The sequence below is a fragment of the Polypterus senegalus genome, chromosome 2, assembly GCF_016835505.1.
Source record: "Polypterus senegalus isolate Bchr_013 chromosome 2, ASM1683550v1, whole genome shotgun sequence".
Taxonomy (NCBI): Eukaryota; Metazoa; Chordata; class Cladistia; order Polypteriformes; family Polypteridae; genus Polypterus; species Polypterus senegalus.
The window spans coordinates 9,390,736-9,411,148 of record NC_053155.1 but is presented as its reverse complement, the minus strand read 5'-3'; the positions used below and the strand labels follow the sequence as shown (position 1 = coordinate 9,411,148).

At 44.5% G+C, this 20,413-nt stretch overlaps 1 protein-coding gene across 5 annotated transcripts in view; it reads right to left on the bottom strand.

Annotated features, from left to right (window-relative positions):
• The window catches only part of LOC120522335 (NACHT, LRR and PYD domains-containing protein 3-like), a 103,317-nt gene that overhangs the window by 12,911 nt on the left and 69,993 nt on the right, over positions 1–20,413 (bottom strand). For all 5 annotated transcript variants that reach the window (XM_039743355.1, XM_039743358.1, XM_039743357.1 and 2 more), the window contains 2 exons: positions 9,935–10,108; positions 4,888–5,061 (listed from right to left, as the gene is read on the bottom strand). In XM_039743355.1, coding sequence (XP_039599289.1) covers positions 4,888–5,061; positions 9,935–10,108 — 348 coding nt within the window. The remainder of the gene's footprint in view (positions 1–4,887; positions 5,062–9,934; positions 10,109–20,413) is intronic.

Here is a 20,413-nt window from a genome sequence, read left to right as displayed (position 1 = left end):
CATCTGTCTCCCAACTGTACTTTGGAGCCCATGGATTGTTCTTTGGTGAAGGGGTAAGGTATTGTGCCACTGTGACTAACCCGTTATCTCTTCCTTATACAGGTGCAGTTGTTATAAATGGTAGAAAAGTGCAGGCAATGTTTGACTCCGGAAGTAACATTTCTATTGTTGCTGCCCATTTCGTTTTACCGCAACAATGGACTAAATTAAAAACTAGTCTAAAATGTATCCATGGGGACATCCGGTATTATAAAACAGCTCGATGTATAGTATCAGTAAATCACCACGTAATAGGAATGCCCATGGCTGTTTTACCGGATCCCCCTTTTCCAGTCATATTAGGTAGAGATTGGAATAAAATTAAGTAATATCGTAACTGTACCGAAAAAGAATTTAGGCTTAGTCATGGAGAATGGTACTCCGACTTCCTCCACGCCATGTCCCTCAGTAGCACAGACCCACACGGGTATCCAGTGTGAAGAATTTGATGTCCCATCGTCCTCTGCGGGACCTAGTACAGTTAACGTTGAGGACGTGGAGGCAATTGCCCCACCCATTGAGGTCAGAAAAGACCATATACAGGAATTATCCTCTCAATTTTTGTTAACCCCATTTTCATTTAAGCAAGGACAATAAAATGATGATTCCTTGAAATATGCAAGGAATACTATAGTATCTGTAGAGGGTTATACAACCCTAGATCCCATGCCACCGATGTCGTTCTTTGTACTTAAAAATGATTTTTTATATAGAGTGGCAGAACACGGGGGTGAAGTGCGAGCATTGTTGTTAGTTTCACACACTTTTCGGTGACAAGTGTGTGAGTTAGCACAGGCTCACCTTCTAGGAGTCCATTTAGGCTCAGAAAAAACATTGGAGAGAATAAAGCTCCGATTTTATTGACCGGGAATTAATGAGGAGGTTAGATGATTTTGCACTTCATGTCCGGAGTGTCAACTTCGCCAGATTCCAAAATGGACTTGAGCTCCTCTCGTTCCCCTTCCCCTTATTGATATCCCTTTAGAACAAGTTGGTATTGAGCTCGCTGGACCTTTAGAACCCTTGGTAAAAGGATTTAAAATATATTTTAGTCCTACTAGATTATGCCACTCGATTACTCAAAGCTGTTCCTTTGCGCTCAGCCAATACAAAAAATATTGCACGGGAACTAGTATGGATATTCGCTCGTTTGGGGATCCTCAAAGAGAGTCTAATGGATCAAGGGACTCCCTTCACTTCAGAGACGTTCAGGGAGGTGGCCAAATTTCTTAGAATAAAACATCTAAAAACGGCGGTCTATCATCCGCAAACTGACGGATTGGTGGAACGTTTTAATGAAACTTTGAAACTGATGTTGCGCAAAGTAGTTAACAAGAATAGGAGAAACTGAGATCAGTTGATTCCTCTCATTTTGTTTGCTTATCAGGAAGTCCCACAGGCCTCTACGGGATTTTCTCCTTTTGAATTATTATATGGATGACAACCTAGAGGTTTATTGGATATGTTAAAAGAAGGTTGGGAAGAGGAGGTCCTTCCTACTTCAAATATTCTCGAATATATTTCGCAATTACGTGATAGATTGGAGAAAATTAAACCTATTCTAAAAGACAATTTGGAAAAGGCACAAGCAGCGCAGTCACGTTATTATAACCGTAACACCACCATCAGGGAGCCTGTCCCCGGTGATCGTGTAATGGTACTCGTCCCTACGTCACATTCTAAATTGTTAGCTCATTGGCAGGGTCCCTATGAAATCAAGGAAAGGAAAGGACTCGTCGATTATTTGGTTAAACAACCCAATCGTCGACCGAGTGAATGCATACTCTATACCACATTAACTTGCTGAAGCCGTGGAATGATAGGGATCTTGATCCCTCCTCTGGCCAGCCTCTTTTTGTGTCTCAGCCTCACCTTAATTTTGGTCCCGATTTGACATTGGAACAAAGACAAGATCTCAAACAAGCTATCTTGTCTGTGCCCAAAATTGTGGACGAAATACCTGGACGTACTGTGCTGGTTGTTCATGACATCATTACTGATCCTGGAGTGATTGTCAGAGAAAAGCCCTATAGGCTCCCGTAAGCAAAGAAAGCGGAAGTAGAGTTGAAAATTAGACGAATGCTAGAATTAGGGGTTATTGAAGAAAGCTATAGTCCTTGGTCTAGTTCAAATGTCCTAGTTTCCAAGCCAGATGGGTCATGAAGGTTTTGTAACGAGTTCCGTCGACTTAATCAGGTCTCTAAGTTTGATGCGTATCCCATGCTGCGAGTGGATGATTTACTCGATCGGCTGGGGAACGCTCAATTCCTAACTATACTTGACATGAGGAAAGGGTATTGGCAAATTCGCTTAACGGACTCCGCTAAGGAAAAAAACGTCTTTAGTACTCCAAGTGGACATTGGCAGTATAGGGTCCTTCATTTAGGTTTACACGGGGCACCAGCTACCTTCCAACTTCTGGTAGACACACTGCTACGGCCCCACAATTCCTTTAGTGCCGCCTACCTGGGTGATGTGATCATTTATTCCAGCACATGGAAGGATCATATAGTGCAGGTTAAAACAGTTCTCTCCACACTAGTGTTGGCAGGGCTCCGTACTAATCCAAAGAAATGTTTCTTTGAATTACGCGAAGCAAACTATTTGGGCTACCTAGTGGGTGGAGGTGTCTTTAAACCACAATGTAATAAAGTTGATGCCATCATTAATTGGCCCCGTCCCATAAATAAGAGGGATGCTCAAGCATTTTTGGGTTTGGCTGGTTACTATCGCCGTTTGTACCCCATTTCTCCGAAATTGTTGTGCCCTTATCTAATTTGACAAAGAAACGGGCACCTGTGAAAGTGGTATGGGATGATTCGGCTGATAAAGCATTTAGTGACTTAAAGTTGCCCCTTACTTCAGCACCTATTTTGAAATCTCCTAATTTTTCTGTTCCTTTCATCCTCCAGACCGACACATTGGCCACAGGATTGGGTGCCGTGCTGAGCCAATGCATTGATAGTGCTGAACACCCCGTTATGTACCTCAGTCGGAAACTGCTGGATTGGGAGACCAAGTATGCTGCGGTGGAGCGGGAGGCCTTGGCGATTAAGTGGCCTATAACGTCCTTAGGGTACTATCTATTGGGGCAGGTGACGGATCATGCCGCTTTGCAGTGGATATCTCTTCATCGGGAGTCAAATCCTCGCGTCACTAGGTGGTTTTTGGATCTGCAACCATATCGTTTTAGTATTTATTTATCGTAGGGGTTCCTTGCAGGCCAACGCAGATGATCTCACCCGTATCCACGACCTCTCGGTGCAGGACGCCCAACCCAATGGGTCTGGGCTGAGGGGGGTGGGTCATTTTACACATGTGCGATTAGGAGGCAGTCAAAGAGCATAAAGGTGAGTGAACTATCGAGAGATATGGAGTGGTCACGTGGAACTTACCTGAATCTCTTCTCTCCACAGAAAGCCAGAAGAAATTTAATTACCTCCACTTCAGAGTATACAAAATGGCCAACGCAATGTCACTTCCGTCCATCTCCAATAACATCACTTCCAGCCATCACCAATGACATCACTTCCAGCTCATCCTAATGACATTGGTTCCGGTTCCTGTCTGACGTCACTTCATGCCAAACATTTACTGTTTCCCATAATCCTTACTGTATAAAACCTCCATTTTCATCTGAATAAACTATCAAATGTTCCTTTGCAATCAAAGACTTTTGATCTCTTTTTTCTTATATATTGTCCAAGGGCAATATACGAGGACGGTCCCCAAACCTTTATATTTGTCAAGACTTGTTTTTTCAAGGGAAAACTTCACAACATACAGGAGCAAAGGTTCAAGTGTGTGAGTTTGAGGGGCAGCCTGGTGAAGAGTCAGAGAAAAGGACATGCTGTGGACAAACCTGCTATGGGGGACACTAGAGGGATGACAAGGAGAGAGGAGCAGAAGATACAAAGAGTGACGAGTGAGTGTGAGTGCAGATGATAAAGTGTGCACAAAGACATGGCCGCTGAACTAAAGAGTATAAGGCGGGTGTGCAGGAGAAGAGCAAAGTGCTTAAGATCTGCAGGGGCACTCAGTGGCCACTTTATTAAGCACACCAGGTAGGCCTCCTCTGCCTCTAAAGAGCCTGAATTCCCCAAAGCATTGACCCCTTGAGACACATGAATGGCTCCTTGTGGATTTCTGTCTCCATGTTGACATCATGCAGTCCTTCAGACTTGTCAGCCTCACATTTCTGCTCCTCACTTGCAGTTCCAGCTCATCCAAGAAGTGCTTTATTGGACTGGATGTGCAGCCATTGGTGTAAACTGAAGTCACCGTCATGTTAGATGAGTCACCTTGAGGTGACAACTGCTCTGTGACATGTCGTGTTATCCTTCTGACATCCTCCATTTTTAAAAGTGTCTGCTCTCAGCTGATTATCAGTTACGTGACGGTGAGTTAGAAGGTCACGACACTCTTGAGAACTTTAGACAGAATAGAGAAGTGAGTTATGGACTGAGACTTCTTATCTCAGATTGTCACATCAAGACCAGACTGTCCTGATGGGGGGATACAGTAGAGACCTTCAGCGTCGCTGGCACAGAGCCAGTGACACAGGATGGATTTTTTATTGTTACAACAGTCAGTATTAGGACATTAAGACAGGATTTGAGGAGAGTGGTGGAGATGGGGTCCGGTGCTCAAGTAGGTGGTCTCATCTGACAGAGCAGGTCCTCCTCGTCTTCTTCTGTTGGTCTCTCCTTATCTTTGTTGTCCTTCCTGCCTGTCACCTCAGTCAGCTCCACTTGTCACTGTCACTCTGGTCACTCCATGTGCTGTCATGTGATCAGCCCGCCCATCAATAACACATTCACATCCCCACCCCACCCCCTCTTTACTTACTGCAGTTTCTCTAATTTACAGTTGTCACTGCTGAGCCCCTCACTCAGCTGACGAGCCCCTGAATCTCCCAGGTTGTTTCTGTTTAGGTCCAGATATGTCAGCCGTGAGTTTGGAGATGAGAGGACCGAGGAGAGAGCTGAGCAGCAGGCCGAGGTGAGATCACAAGATTCCAACCTGTGAAGGAGAAGAGAGATGAGTGAGGACAGACAGACAGGACACACAGACAGCACAAGGGCTCAATGACTGTGCCGTCTTCATTGAAATGCACTTTGACTCTGAGACCACCACTGTCCTTATAAGGTAAGTCGCTATATACCTGACAGTGTCTTCTGCCTTCCTGCCACACTTACTGGTGACAAGACACTCAAAGTGACATGTGGACAGGAAAGGGAAGGACATGAGGCTGACAGTGTCCTGCACTCGAGGGTCCAGACAGACTTGTCAAAGCTGATGACAGCAGAGGGACCTTCTTGGAATGTGTCTGTAACTAAAGACTCAGCACATGGAGGGGCTTTGACTGATTTGCAGGAACCCATCCACAGATTCCTGTTAGACACCCAGTCACTGCTGGACATCGGATAGCGCGACACTCGAGTGTCTGTCATGGTGGGCTCTCCTGATGTCAGACCACTTAGATGATGAGGACCCTCTGTCTCTTTATCGTGATAAGGACTGGACTGACTGCATGATCAGTGACATAATGGACAGTATGGACAGGACTGACATGTGACACTTCTGACACTCACACGTCACATGCTGACCGGTGCCACTGACCAGTTGACCTCAGTACACTGAAGGCCTCACTGCTGGTGACCTCAGTTTTCTTATTTCTCTTCTAATTTGTAATAAAGCCAGTGGACAAGCTCTAAATGGACACTCAGCATCCCAAAGTCCAGTCACCTGGGCACTTAGGTGGTCCGAGTGGACTGTGAAGCGACCCCCATTACTGCTGACCACTGCTGTCCACTCCTAGCTCTCCTCTGACCTGAGCTCCATTCAGAGCAAAATGGCAGAGTGACCTGCTAGCATCGCCACCTGCTGGTAGGTGTTAGAAATTACACAAGTGACATCTCAGTGACAATCAAACCACACGGAGAATTAAAGAATAAAAAAACAAGAAGAACAGCAGCTGGGCCACCGAAAGAGAAAAGAATCAGAACATCACAAGAAGAGCACGTCAGGGGCTCAGAAAAGACGAGAATCATCAGGAATTCAGCAGTCTGGACCACCAGCATTAACTCACCTGTGAAGATCAGGAAACAAAAAAAAAAGAACAACAACACATTCCATAATAAACAGACAGAATACGAAAGAATGTGAAAGAAAAACAACCAATTGTCTCTTCATAACTCAGTCCTAAATCAAAAGCAAATCCTTTTAGTTCTGAAGACACAAATGAAGCCCCCCATGACAGCCTGTTTGAGGGGTCCTGCTTCTCAAGGTCTGTCCAAATTAACCTCACAGTCTGAGGGCCAACGCGATTCTCTCAATGGCTTCTTCAGAGCAAACAATAAAAAATAACACACATTACTAAATAAATCCTAAAAAGTCATTCTGTGACAATGACAATGACATGTGTCACATTAAAGAGTACTGGTGTTCACTGCAGCTGTCCCCGTGTATAGGACCCCCCCGTCATTTGCGTCTTCTCGATGTCACATTAGGATACGTTGGTTAAGGCCGATGTCTGCAGACACTTTGAACATTCAAATGAAGACATGTCCCCTGTTCAAGGTGCCAGTGTCATAATAAAGGGTGACACCATTGTCATCAATCAAGTGACGATTTGTCTAAGAAACAGGCGAGACTGGAGCTGTGAGGGTAGAATACACAACAATGGGGTCATGTGACAAGTCTAATGTGCAGGACACCAACAGAGGTGCATGTGAACATCAGGGGCAGAAAAGTGATGTCAGAGAGGGGCTGAGCAAATGTCATTTCGTCACTAAGGGTCACAAGGTGGGACAACTGAAATCAGAAACTACTAGAAAGTGCTGGGGATTGTGATGGACACTTGAGGCCACAAGAAGTGAACTGGACTGTCAAACTGGGAACAACAGCAGCTGCTGGTCTGTCGAGGTGATGAGGAGCACACAAGGACTTAGTGGCTTTGGGGGATATGGTGGTGATGGGTGGTCTGCGGCATCCTTTATTAAATAAGATGACATTAAGGTTAAATGTGTGTGTGTGTAGTCCAGAATACTGACACCTGTTAGTCTGACCTGAGGACCAGCATTGAGAGAATCACAGAACACGTTGGCCATCAGAGGTTAATGTGGTTGGACCTCGAGAAGCAGGACCCTCAAACAGGCTGCCATTGGGGGCTACACTTGAGCCTTTAGAAGGATTTCTGTGTGTGATGTGGGACTGGGCTATGAACAGATGCTTATTTGATGTTCTCGTCACATTTGTCACATTTTGTTTGTTTATTATGGGATGTTCATGTTCTGTCAATTTGTTTCTGATATTTACAGGTCCGATGAAGATGAGCTGAGATGTTGAATTCCAGATGACCCTGAGCTCTTCTCAGAGCATCATAGTTCTCTCTGGGGTCTTCAGATTCTTTCCTCTTTGTATTTGAGCTTCTTCTTGGGTGCTAGAAATGCAGAGCCCTGCCATATTTCAAGGTCACATGACTGACATCTTTGTCCCCCTCTTGTTGTCCTCATCTCTTTGTGATTTCATTTTCCATCTTTGACATCAAATCAGGCAGGACAGGCCAATGGACAGCAAGTGGGTGGGCTAAAGATGGCAGGATCTTCACAAGCTTTGAAATCTCAAACCTCCACCAAAAGTAACACAATGTGTTACACACAGAGAAATATTAAATGACATCAAATCAGAGGACGAGTGTTCAAATCAGAGCTGTAAGCCAAAGCCCATCAGTGATGCTGACTTCACACGTTTGGATGAAATCGATGAACACAATGAGATCTGAAAAACAAGGAGCGAGATGGGAGAAGGACAAGCAGCTCAGTGGTGACGTCAGGTGACAGTCTTGTCCTTATTATTATTAATCTTATTATTATTATCAGGACTGTGAAGGAGGAAGTTCTCTCAAGGTGATCAGACATGTTCATCTGACAGTCCAGGATGTTTTTAAGACATCTGAGTGTCTGCCGTCAGCCAGTCCTGCAGGTCCCCAAGTGCTGCCCTCTGCTTGTGAGGCAGTGTCACTTGTCTCTTTGGGTTTCTCTTCTTCATTTCCAGCCCTCACTTCTTCTTCGTGACTGCATATTTGCTTTTTCTTTTTGTTCTCCACTCCTCCTGTCCCCTGATATTTCATAATAACTCGTCCATTTCCATCTCCTTTAATGTTGGCCTCTCCTCCTATCCTATAATATCACAGGACAGTCGTTTTTCCTGAAGTTTGTAACATTTGCTGAACTCTGATCACTAATTGGCTCATACAGCACACAGCCTTTGTGTGTCTACAGGCCACAGAGACTCGGGTTCAACTCAAGTCACAGTCAGTGAGGGGACATCTTTAGTGTCCTAATGATAAGAAAGTCATCTGAGTGTAGGGGACAACAACCATGAAGGTCTGCCGTGGTCCACCATGTGCTCAGGACACCTGCCTTGAAGACTCGGCCTGACGTCACGTCCTGCACCAGCTTAGCCTGCCGAGGTCAAACCTCAGTGACAAGTTTAGGATGGGGAGGAGTACTGGGGGTCCACATATGTTTTCTCTCAGTAGTTTTTCCTTCACAGTTTTCTTCTTTTTCTTATTTGATGTTTAAAGACAATGAGCCGCTGAGGTGGTCAGTTACTCCCTGAGTGTGGATGCTCCGTGATGGTCTGTCCATCCTGCTTGTGTTCAGTTCCTGCTACTGGGAGAGGCCCTGACACTTAGTGACTCCAACCAGGAGTGACCAGAATCAGCGTGACTTTACTCGGCAGGTGCACCACATGGACTGGGAATTTGTGAGGACATACTGGGAGAATAAATAAGAAGAAGAAGATCAAAATAAAAGAAATAGAAATGAGCGTCATGAAGATCTGCACAGACAGCAGCAAAGGTTCAAGTGTGTGAGTGTGAGAGGCAGCCTGGTGAAGTGTCAGAGAAAAGGACATGCAGGGGACAAACCTGCTATGGGCGACACAAGAAGGACATCAAAAAGTGACGAGTGAGTGTGAGTGCAGATGATGACGTGTGCACAAAGACATGGCCGCTGGACTAAAGAGTGTAAAGCGGGTGTGCAGGACAAGAGCAAAGTGCTCAAGATCTGCAGGGGCACACAGTGGCCACTTTATTAGGCACACCAGGTAGGCCTCCTCTGCCTCTCAAGAGTCTGAATTCCCCAAAGCTTTGACCCCTTAAGACACATGAATGGCTCCTTATGGATTTCTGTCTCCATGTTGACGTCACACAGTCCTTCAGACTTCTCAGTCTCACATTTCTGCTCCTCACTTGCAGTTCCAGCTCATCCAAAAGTGCTTTATTGGACTGGACAGGCAGCCATTGGTGTCAACTGAAGTCACCGTCATGTTAGATGAGCCACCTTGAGGTGACAACTGCTCTGTGACATGGCGTGTTATCCTTCTGAGATCCTCCATTTTTAAAAGTGTTTGCTCTCAGCTGATTATTAGTTACGTGACGGTGAGTTCGGAGGTCACGACACTGTTGAGAACTTTAGACAGAATGGAGAAGTGAGTGATGGACTGAGACTTATCTCAGATTGTCACATCAAGACCAGACTGTCCTAATGGGGGGATACAGAAGAGACCTTCAGGGTCGCTGGCACAGCGCTGGTGTCACAGGATGGATTTATTATTGTCACAACAGTCGGGATTAGTTAATGAATACAGGATTTGAGGAGAGTGGTGGAGATGGGGTCCGGTGCTCAAATAGGTGGTCTCATCTGACACAGCAGGTCCTCTTCGTCTTCTTCTGTTGGTTTCTCCTTATCTTTGTTGTCCTTCCTGCCTGTCACCTCAGTCAGCTCCATTTGTCACTGTCACTGTAGTCACTCCATGTGCTGACATGTGATCAGTCCGCCCATTAATGACACATTCATACCCCCAACTATTCCCCTTCTTTACTCACCTCAGTTCTTTTAATTTACAGTTGTCACTCCTGAGCCCCTCACTTAGCTGATGAGCCCCTGAATCTCCCAGGTTGTTGTTGTTCAGGTCCAGATATGTCAGCCGTGAGTTTGGAGACAAGAGGGCCAAGGAGAGAGCTGAGCAGCAGGCCGAGGTGAGACGACATGTGAACAACCTGTGGAGAAGAAGAGAAATGAGTGAGGACAGACAGACCGACAGAAGGACACACAGCACAAGGGCTCAATGACTGCGACATCTTCACTGAAATGCACTTTGACCTTGATACCACCGTTGTCCTTATAAGGTAAGGGGCTATATACCTGACAGCGTCTTCTGCCATCCTGCCACACTTACTGGTGATAAGACACTCAAAGTGACAAGTGGACATGAATGTGAAGGACATGAGGTTGACAGTGTCCTGCACTTGAGGGTCCAGACAGATCTGTCAAAGGTGATAACAGCAGAGGGACCACCTTGGATTTGTGTCTGTAACTGAGGACTCAGCACATGGTGGGGCTTTGACTGATTTGTAGGACCCCATCCACAGATTCCTGTTAGACACGCTGGTCACTGCTGGACATCGAAGAGCGTGACACTCGAGTGTCTGTCATGGTGAGCTCTCCTGATGTCAGACCACTTAGATGATGAGGACCCTCTGTCTGTCTATTTCGACAAAGACTAGACTGACTGTGTGATCAGTGACATAATGGACAGGGTGGACAGGACTGACATGTCACACTTCTGACACTCACACGTCACATGCTGACTGGTGCCACTGACCAGCTGACCTCAGTCCACTAAAGGCTTAACTGCTGGTCACCTCAGTTTTCTTATTTCTCTCCTAATTTGTAATAAAGCCAGTGGACGAGCTCTGAATGGACACTCAGCATCCCAAAGTCCAGTCCTCTGGGCACAGAGATGGGCCGAGTGTGCTGTGAAGTGACCCCCATTACTGCTGACCACTGCTGTCCACTCCTAGCTCTCCTCTGACCTGTGCTGCTCATTCAGAGCAAAATGGCAGAGTGACCTGCCAGCATCGCCACCTGCTGGTATGTGTTAGAAATGACACAATTGACATCTCAGTGACATCAAACCACACGGAGAATTAGAGAATAAAAAGAGAAGAAGAACAGCAGCTGGGCCACCGAAAGAGAAAAGAATCAGAAGATCACAAAAAGAACACGTCAGGGGCTCAGAAAAAGATGAGAATCATCAGGAATTTAGCATTTTGGACCACCAGGATTAACTCAACTGTGAAGATCAGGAAACAAATCAAAAGAACAACAACACATCCCATAATAAACAGACAGAATAAGAAAGAATGTGAAAGAAAACCAAACAATTGTCTCTTCATAGCTCAGTCCTAAATCACAAGCAAATCCTTTTAGTTCTGAAGACACAAGTGAAGCCCCCCATGGCAGTCTGTTTGAGGGGTCCTGCTTCTCAAAGTCTGACCACAATAACCTCACAGTCTGAGGGCCAACGCGATTCTCTCAATGACTTCTTCAGGGCAAACAATAAAACATAACACACATTACTAAATAAATCCTAAAAAGTCACTCTGTGACAATGACAATGACGTGTGTGACATTAAAGAGTATTGGCGGCCACTTCATGAGCAGAAAAGTGATGTCAGAGAGGGGCTGAGCAAATGTCACTTCGTCACTAAGGGTCACAAGGTGGGACAACTGAAATCAGAAACTACTAGAAAGTGCTGGGGATTGTGATGGACATTTGAGGCCACAGGAAGTGAACTGGACTTTCAAACTGGGAACAACAGCAGCTGCTGGTCTGCCAAGATGACGAGAACCACATGAGGGCTTAGTAGCTTTGGAGGAGATGGTTGTGACGGGTGGTCTGCGGCGACCTTTATTAAATAATGTGACATTCATGTGGAGTGTGTGTGTGTGTGTGTACTTCAGAATACTGACATCTGTTAGTCTGACCTGAGGACAGCATTGAGAGAATCACAGAACACATTGGCCATCAGACTGTGAGGTTTATGTGGTCGGACCTCAAGAAACAGGTCTCGTCAAACAGGCTGCCATGGGGGGCTTCACTTGAGCTTTTAGAAGGATTGGTGTGTGTGATGAGGGACTGGGCTATGAACATACACTTATTTGATGTCCGCGTCACATTTATCACATTTTGTTTGTTTATTATGGGATGTTCTTGTTCTGTGGATTTGTTTCCTGATCTTCACAGTCCAGTGATGATGAGCTGAGCTGCTGAATTACAGATGACCCTGAGCTCCTCTCAGACAATCACAGGTCTCTTTGGGGGCTTCGGATTCTTTCCTCTTTGTATTTGAGCTTCGTCTTGGGCATTAGAAATGCACAGCCTTGTCACATTTGGGGGGGTCACATGACTGCTACCTTTGTCCCCCTCTTGTTGTCCTAATCTCTTTCTGATTTCATTTGCCATCTTTGCCATCAAATCAGTCAGGACAGGCCAATGGACAGCAAGTGGGTGGGCTAAAGATGGCAGGAGCTTCACAAGCTTTGAAATCTCAAACCGCCACTAATAGTAACACAAGTCAGCCATCTGCTCTGTCAAAGATCACGTGTCACCTCAGTGTGGCCCAGTGGCTCAGGGACAGGCCTGACCACCACGGTGAAGCCAGTTCAAATCCCACCGCTGACTCACTGTGTCACCTGGAATGAACAACAACTACAACAACCTTTATTTATATAGCACATTTTCATACAGAAAGTAGCTCAAAGTGCTTTACATGCTTAAGAAAAGAAAAATAAAAGACAAAATAAGAAATTAAAATAAGACAACATTAGTTAACATAGAAAAGGAGTAAGATCCGATGGCCAGGGTGGACAGAACGACGTCAAAAGACGTGAATTCAAATCACAGCTGTAAGCCAAAGCCCATCAGTGACGCGGACTTCACACTTTTGGATGAAATCGATGGACACAACGAGATCTGAAGAACGAGGAGCAAAATGGGAGAAGGACAAGCAGCTCAGTGGTGACGTCAGGTGACAGTCTTGTCATTATTATTAATCTTCTTATTATTATCAGGACTGTGAAGGAGAAAGTTCTCTCAAGGTTATCAGATGTGTTCATCTGGCAGTCCAGGAAGTATTATAAGACATCTGAGTGTCTGTTGACAGCCAGTCCTGCAAGTCCCCAAGTCCTGCCCTCTGCTGGTGAGTCTGTGTCACTCGTTTCTCTGGGCTTCTCTTCTTCATTTCCAGCCCTCACTTCTTCTCCTTTTCTCCTGACTGCATATTTGCTTCTCTTTATGTTCTCCACTCTCCTGTACCCTAATACCCCATAATAACTCCTTTATTTCCATCTCCTTTAATGTTGGCCTCTCCTCTTATCCCATAATGCTACAGGTCAGTCATTTTTTCCTGAAGTTTGTAACATTTGCTTAACTCTGATTACTGATTGGCTCATACAGCACACAGCCTTAGTGTGTCTGCAGGCCACAGAGACTCGGGTTCAACACACGTCACAGTCAGTGAGGGGACATCTTTAGTATCTTCATGAGAAGAAAGTCATCTGAGTGAAGGGGACAACAACTGTGAGGGTCTGCCGTGGTCCGCCTTGTGCTCAGGATGCCTGCCTTGAAGACTCGGCCTAACGTCACTTCCTGCACCAGCTTAGCCTGCCGAGGTCAAACCTCAGTGACAAGTGACATGTTTAGGATGGGGAGGAGAACTGGGGGTCCACATGCATTTCCTCCTTTTCTCTCAGTAGTTTGCCCTTAACAGTTTTTTTCTTTTTCTTATTTGATGTTTAAAGACATTGAGCCACTGAGGTGGTCAGTTAGACTGAGTGTGGACTCTCTGTGATGGCCTGTCCATCCTGCTTGTGTTTAGGTTCTCCTACTGAGAGAGGCCCTGCCACTTATTGACCCAACCAGGAGTGACCAGAATCAGAGTGACCTTACTGGGCAGGTGCACCACATGGACTGGGAATTTGTGATGACATACTGGGAGAATAAAGTAGAAGACGAAGATCAAAATAAGAGAAATAAAAATGAGCATCATGAAGATGAGATCTGCACAGACAGGAGCAAAGTATGAGAGGCAGTCTGGTGGGGTGTCAGAGAATAGGACATGCAGGAGACAAATCTGCTATGGGGGACACAAGAGAGACATCAAAAAGTGATGAGTGAATGTAGATGATGACGTGTGTACAAAGACATGGACGCTGGACTAATGAGAGTAAATAAAGCAGCGTGCAGGAGAAGAGCAAAGTGCTCAATGATCTGCAGGGGCACCCAGTGGCCACTTTATTAGGCACCCCAGGTAGGCCTCCTCTGCCTCAAAAGAGCCTGAATTCCCCAAGGTGCTGTCCCCTTGAGACACATGAATGACTCCTTATGGATATCTGTCTCCATGTTGACATCATGCAGTCCATAAGACTTCTCAGCCTCACATTTTTGCTCCTCACTTGCAGTTCCAGTTCATCCCAGAAGTGCTTTATTGGACTGGACAGGCAGCCCTTGGTATCAACTGAAGTCAGTGTTAGATGAACCATCTTCAGCTTCCACCTTCTCTGCCACATGACGTGTTATCCTGCTGAGATCCTCCATTTTTAAAAATTTCCACTCTGGCCATTAATGGATGTCTGTGGTCAGCCACCATGCTGAGATACACTGTGACAATCTAATGACACTCGACTAACATCAGGAGGTCTAAAATTTGACAAGAAGACATTCTGACAACACAATACCATTTACAACAGGGCAGGATGAGCTGTGGAAACACACTGTTTAGGCCCGATCAGAGCAGACCACCATTATCATGTCATTGAAGAAACTGAGATCCATCAGGCCATGTGACATGTTTCAGATCTTCAGTTTTACTGATCACAGACACCACTGTGGTCTTATTGTCCTCTTTAGACCTGACAGTAGCTGAACCCGGCCTGGTCATCAGCTGCTGTAGCCCACCAGTGTGTTGTGCTTTCAGAGATGGTGGTTCACAGAGCTACTTCATTGGGATGTGACATTTGAGTGTTTGTGTCCTTTATGTTATCTTTAATAACAATCTTAGAAATCGCCTCAATGGGTGGGCTTCTCTGGCAGGGTTTTAAATTGGTTTGAATCCTACCTGTCAGGTAGAAAATTCTTTGTTAGTTGTGGTAATTATACTTCATAGACTCTTTATATTCTATATGGTGTTCCACAAGGCTCTATTCTGGGTCTGCTACTCTTTTCGATTTACATGCTTCCGTTAGGTCAGATTATCTCAGGGAATAACGTGAGCTACCACAGCTATGCCGATGACACACAACTGTGTTTATCAACAGCACCTCGTGACCCCGACTTTCTTGATTCACTGACACAATGTCTTACTTGTGTTTCTGAATGGATGAGTAGTAATTTACTCAAACTAAATAAAGAGAAAACTGAAATTGTAGTGATTGGCAATAATGGATATAATGAGGTTATTAGAAATAAACTTGATGCATTAGGATTAAATGTCAAGACGGAGGTAAAGAATTTAGGAGTAACTGTTGACTCTGACCTGATTTTTAAATCACATATTAATCAGATTATTAGGACAGCATTTTTTCACTTAAGAAATATAGCAAAAGTTAGACCACTTATAACTTTGCAAGATGCTGAGAAATTAGTTCACACTTTTGTTTTCAGTCGACTAGATTACTGTAACGCACTCCTCACAGGACCACCCAAAAAAAGACATCAATCGAATACAATTAGTGCAGAATGGAGCTGCTAGAATCTTAACTAGGAAAAGAAAATCCGAGCAAATCTCTCCAGTTTGGATGTCACTTCATCGGTCATTTAGAATTAACTTTAAAATCCTGCCTATGGTTTAGGCGGTTTTCTGCTGTTATGCAACTCACATCTGGAATAGCCTGCCAATAGGAATTCGCCAGGCTAATACAGTGGAGCAGTTTTTGAAAACTCATTACTGCAACATGGCTTTCTCACAGCTTCATCTTAGTTAAATCCTGATGCTCTTTATATTCAGTTAATTATCATGATTATACATGGTGGCTCCAAAATCCATACTAACCCCTACTTTCTCTTCTGTTCTGCCACCACCACCTAATCAAAGCACCATGATGTCCCTACACTGATGGGTTAAAGTCCAGAAGTCCACATGGCCGTCATCATTAAGTTCTTCCATGAGAACCCTGAATACAATGGGGACTGATTATTTATGTTAGGTAAAATGCCTAGAGGGGGCTGGGTGGTCAGGTGGCCTCGGAACCCCCTGCAGATTTTATTTTTTCTCCAGCTGTCTGGAGTTTTTTTTTTTTGTATTTTCTGTCATCCATGGCCATCGGACCTTACTTTTATTCTATGTTAATTAGTGTTCCCTTATTTTAATTCTTATTTGTCTTTTTCATTTTCTTCATCATGTAAAGCACCTTTAGCTACATTGTTTGTATAAAAATGTGCGATAGAAATAAATGTTGTTGTTGTTGTTAAATACCTCCAGCCGTCCTCTTCTCATCTCTTTCATTAACTGCTGTGTTTTCACCCAAATCTCTGAATGGTTTTGGTTTGTCACTTTATCTGTGTCACCTTAGATGATAATCTGTGGCAATCTCAGAACAGCAGCTGATTCTGAGGTGCTGGGACTCCCTGGTGTAAGTCAAACACAATCAAAGTCACAACACCAGACACCTCAGTCATTCAAACCACAGTTAGCCCCCTGACCAAGTCAGCTTAATCTGCATGTTGAATTGCTGCCCCATGATTGGCTCTTTGGAGGAGCAGGTGATTTGCTAACAACTAAATGTACCTTATAATGTTGCCACTAAGTGTGTACACGTGTGAATGAGGTGTTTGTACTTTCAGTGTGGGTATTGACTAAAGTCAACATCCATGGACAGAAGCAGAGATGTTGACCACCAAAGGGTAGATTGTTTGGTTTTATCCAGTAGATCAGGGGGTCTGTAAAGTCAGCTGCAGGTTTTTGTGCCAACACAATTTCTTAATGACAAGTTAGTTATCGCCGTTGACACACTTACATTTTTAAGCCTCATTTTAGCTGTTTCCTTTTTTTTTTTTTGCTGTGACTGATCACCACATTCTCATTTCTCAAAGTGGAAACTCACAATAAGAAAGCAAAAGGTGAAGGGTATTGGTGAGCTGGCAGCTGAGATGGGATTTGAGGGGGCAGAGAACGGCAGAACACACTGGAGCCACATGTGGCCATTGGACAGGTGACGTCATATGACAGGTGTCTGTTTCTGCACAGTTTGATACTTAAGTTATGGCCAGGGTCTCATGCCAGGCTGTAATGTATTTTCTTTTTATTTATTTATTTTATTGTCCTTTGTAATTTGTGTTTAATATTTTAATTTGGTTTTATTGAGTATTCTGTGCATTAATGGGTGGCACAGGATTGCAGTAGTAGCACTGCTGCCTCTCAGTAAGAAGACCAGGGTTTATGTCCCGGTGGTCCTTGTGTCCGTGTGGGTCTCCTCTGGTGCTCGCACAATCCCAATGACATGCAGGTTTGGTGGGCTGGTGACGCTGAAGTGGCTGTCCTGTGTGTTTCTAAACTCCTGTTTGTGTTTGTCATTCTGGGGTGTTGATTGATGAGAGAAAAAAAAGTAAATGATTTTAGCAGAAGGCTGCAATACAACAAAACGTGAACAAAGTGAAGGGTCCGAGTGCTTTGTGAAGGCGCTATATAAGGGCTTCAGTACACGCCAGACATGCTAGCTCAGTGTGGCATTATAGAATATTGTCCTGGAAGATTCAAACACTGGGCACTGCCACAGACTACGACACTGGCAGGCATTCCTTCACATGGTAAGGCTGCCCTCTCACCTCTCAGGCTGCTTTGAGATTGAGCGGCCATCTTTAATGTCACCGCAGTGTGAAGGAATTGGTGCCCGGGGTACAGAAAAAAATAGCAAGACTGGCGGTGATGAGACACTTATGAGTGCAGATAAGGATGATGTGTGGACACAACTAGTGACAGCATGATCAACTGACAGGGACAGCCAGGAGGACAAGCAGTAGACAAACCTGCGTCACTTGAAGAGGACAATCTCAAAATGGCTCATCAGGGACACCTACTCGGAAGTGAGTGATGTTCTCATAAATTAATTTCTACTTTAAAGAAGCAATCAGGAAATGTGTGGGCGGTTTGTTCTTAAAGTACAGCAAGGCAGGCCATCGTAGAAAAGCAACACCAAGCAGGCCGAGTGGACAACAACTTCCAGAAGAACAAAAAGCACCAGCTGGACATGTGGAGTTGAGCAACAGGACAGCGTCAGGCACAACTTAGAGTAATGAGACACACGGCCAGCTGGTCCGGTGGCATTAGGGGACCAACATGGGCATGGAGAGATGCTCTGGCAGATGACAGTCGGATGTGTCACATGATTGGAGAAATAAAGAATTTTGATGTCTTGCACAAAAAGTGAGTTTTATTTGTTTAATTTGAGCAAAGCCACAAATGCAAAAGACAGCCTTGAAAGAGTTAATTGGATTTGGTTTTACTACCCAGAAGCCTTCAGATTTGAAGTAGGAACAGCAGAGGACCCTCACTTTCCCTCTGGTTTTGGGTGAATGGCGTATATACTTGCTTACTGATTTACTTGATCTTCTGCCATTAAACCTCACGCTGTTGGGGTTTCAAGCCCCTCATTATATTTACTTCTGTTTTTGTTGAGATCTTAACTTGTTCTGTGGTGGTCTTTCTCTTTCCGGCTGTTTCTTCGATGTTTTCAATGTTTCGATGCCCTTCTAGGTCTTGCTCGCACCCCTCATTTCTGACACCTTTTTGGGGTCCCTTGTTTCACTCCCCCTTATTTCGCGTCCAGGCGCCTGCAGTTGTGTCATTTCTGTATTTCCCACCAGTCGTTGCATTTCCAGCTCTTCACAGATTCTCTGATTTCTGTTTTCTCAGCTGCTGTTCTTTTAGATCTTTGTGTCTCCAGTGTGGCTCATGAGTCTGCGGTGTGTGATACTGGTGGTCCGTATGTGGGGTCACAGAGGGGCCTCTTCATCTTTATTCTTCACTCTTTCTTTGCTGTTCAGGTCTTGTTCATTTGATTGTATTCTTTATTTGCTTTGTTTATTCTGTTTCTGATTTTCTCATCTGTCCTCCCATCTTCACTCACACTCACTTGTCTTGTAGTTGTGTCCACATTTATTGTTTCTCTTCTTGTTCTTCTCATTCTTTTCATTTCTTTACTGTCTTGCACATTTATCATCATACCTTTCACTTCTCGTCCGCTCCTCCATGTTATTCATGCCCTTTGTAGCTGTGGCTCACGTATTGCAGTTATTGTTCTATCGCCCTCATATATCAGACCCCGGGTCGAGAGTGGACTTCATTTACAGGACTCCAGGGCCGCATTTCTGATTTCTTTGTTGTCCTTGTTGATATATAATCTATAAATAGAGTGAAGGATGGGGGTCGTCTCCCTGTCTGATGTCCTCTTCATACCCCACTGCTCTGATGTTTGCCCGTTTAACACTAGAATTACCAGAGCCTACGAAAAAACTCGTAATTCCGTCCCACCTTAAATCGATTCTTAAATCCCTTCACACCTCTCCGCCAGCACACTTTGTCTTCTAAATGTGCTGATAAAGAGAAGCTAGGAGCAGCCGGCTATTCCATCCCCTACCAACTTAGAACATGCATGAACTTCTCCCAGCTCATGCCTTGATTGAGTATCTGGGAGTGAAGTGGAGTTTTAGAGTGGAAATAATAGATTGTTATTTGGAACACACGCATTTCATGTCTGTTCCGTTTTTACAGTAATCTGTGTCAACACATTGTTAAAACAGAAACGTTTTTTATATTCTAGTAGTAGATGACAAAATGTAGGCATAAACTATATAATGTATGAAGCCTGAAGTCCAAATAGCAAAGAAACATTTTCACAAGAATAACACAACAACTGCGCTTTTATTCAAAAATATAACTGCAGAAACAAAAAGCCACCTTAACATGCGACCTTGACACCAGTTTATTGTATCTGCCTTTGTGGTTCAATACAATCAGTTCCTGCTTGGGAATCAAAAGGTCACGAGTTCAATCCTGCACCACTCTGTTTTGAGAAGTAAACTGCTCTTAGTCTTACTGTTTTAGAGTAAAAGCATACATTTGATTTCAGTCTGTAACAGCCGGTGCAATTTATGATCCTTGTAAAGGCTAGCTTTTTTTTTAATTCACTTTTCATTCTCTCAGTCGCGTTCAGAATCAATCCATACAACCTCATCTGACACGGCTGTTTTTCACTAAAGACGCGCTATAGCTCTGCAGTGTACCACGATGCATACTAACGCACAATCACCCCGGGTTCTGACACACAAACGCTGGCGAAGCTGCCTTCTTCGTATCTCACCGTCACTTGCTTTTCTTTTTATTCAGTTTTATTGAGTGTTCCTGCCAGTCCCTGCATGTTGCTGTATGCTGGATATTTTCACATGTATTGTCTCTTTCTTTCAGGTGTGTAATAGAAACCACAGCATAGAGAGAAGTGTGTACATTGCTTCTTACAGGAAAAGG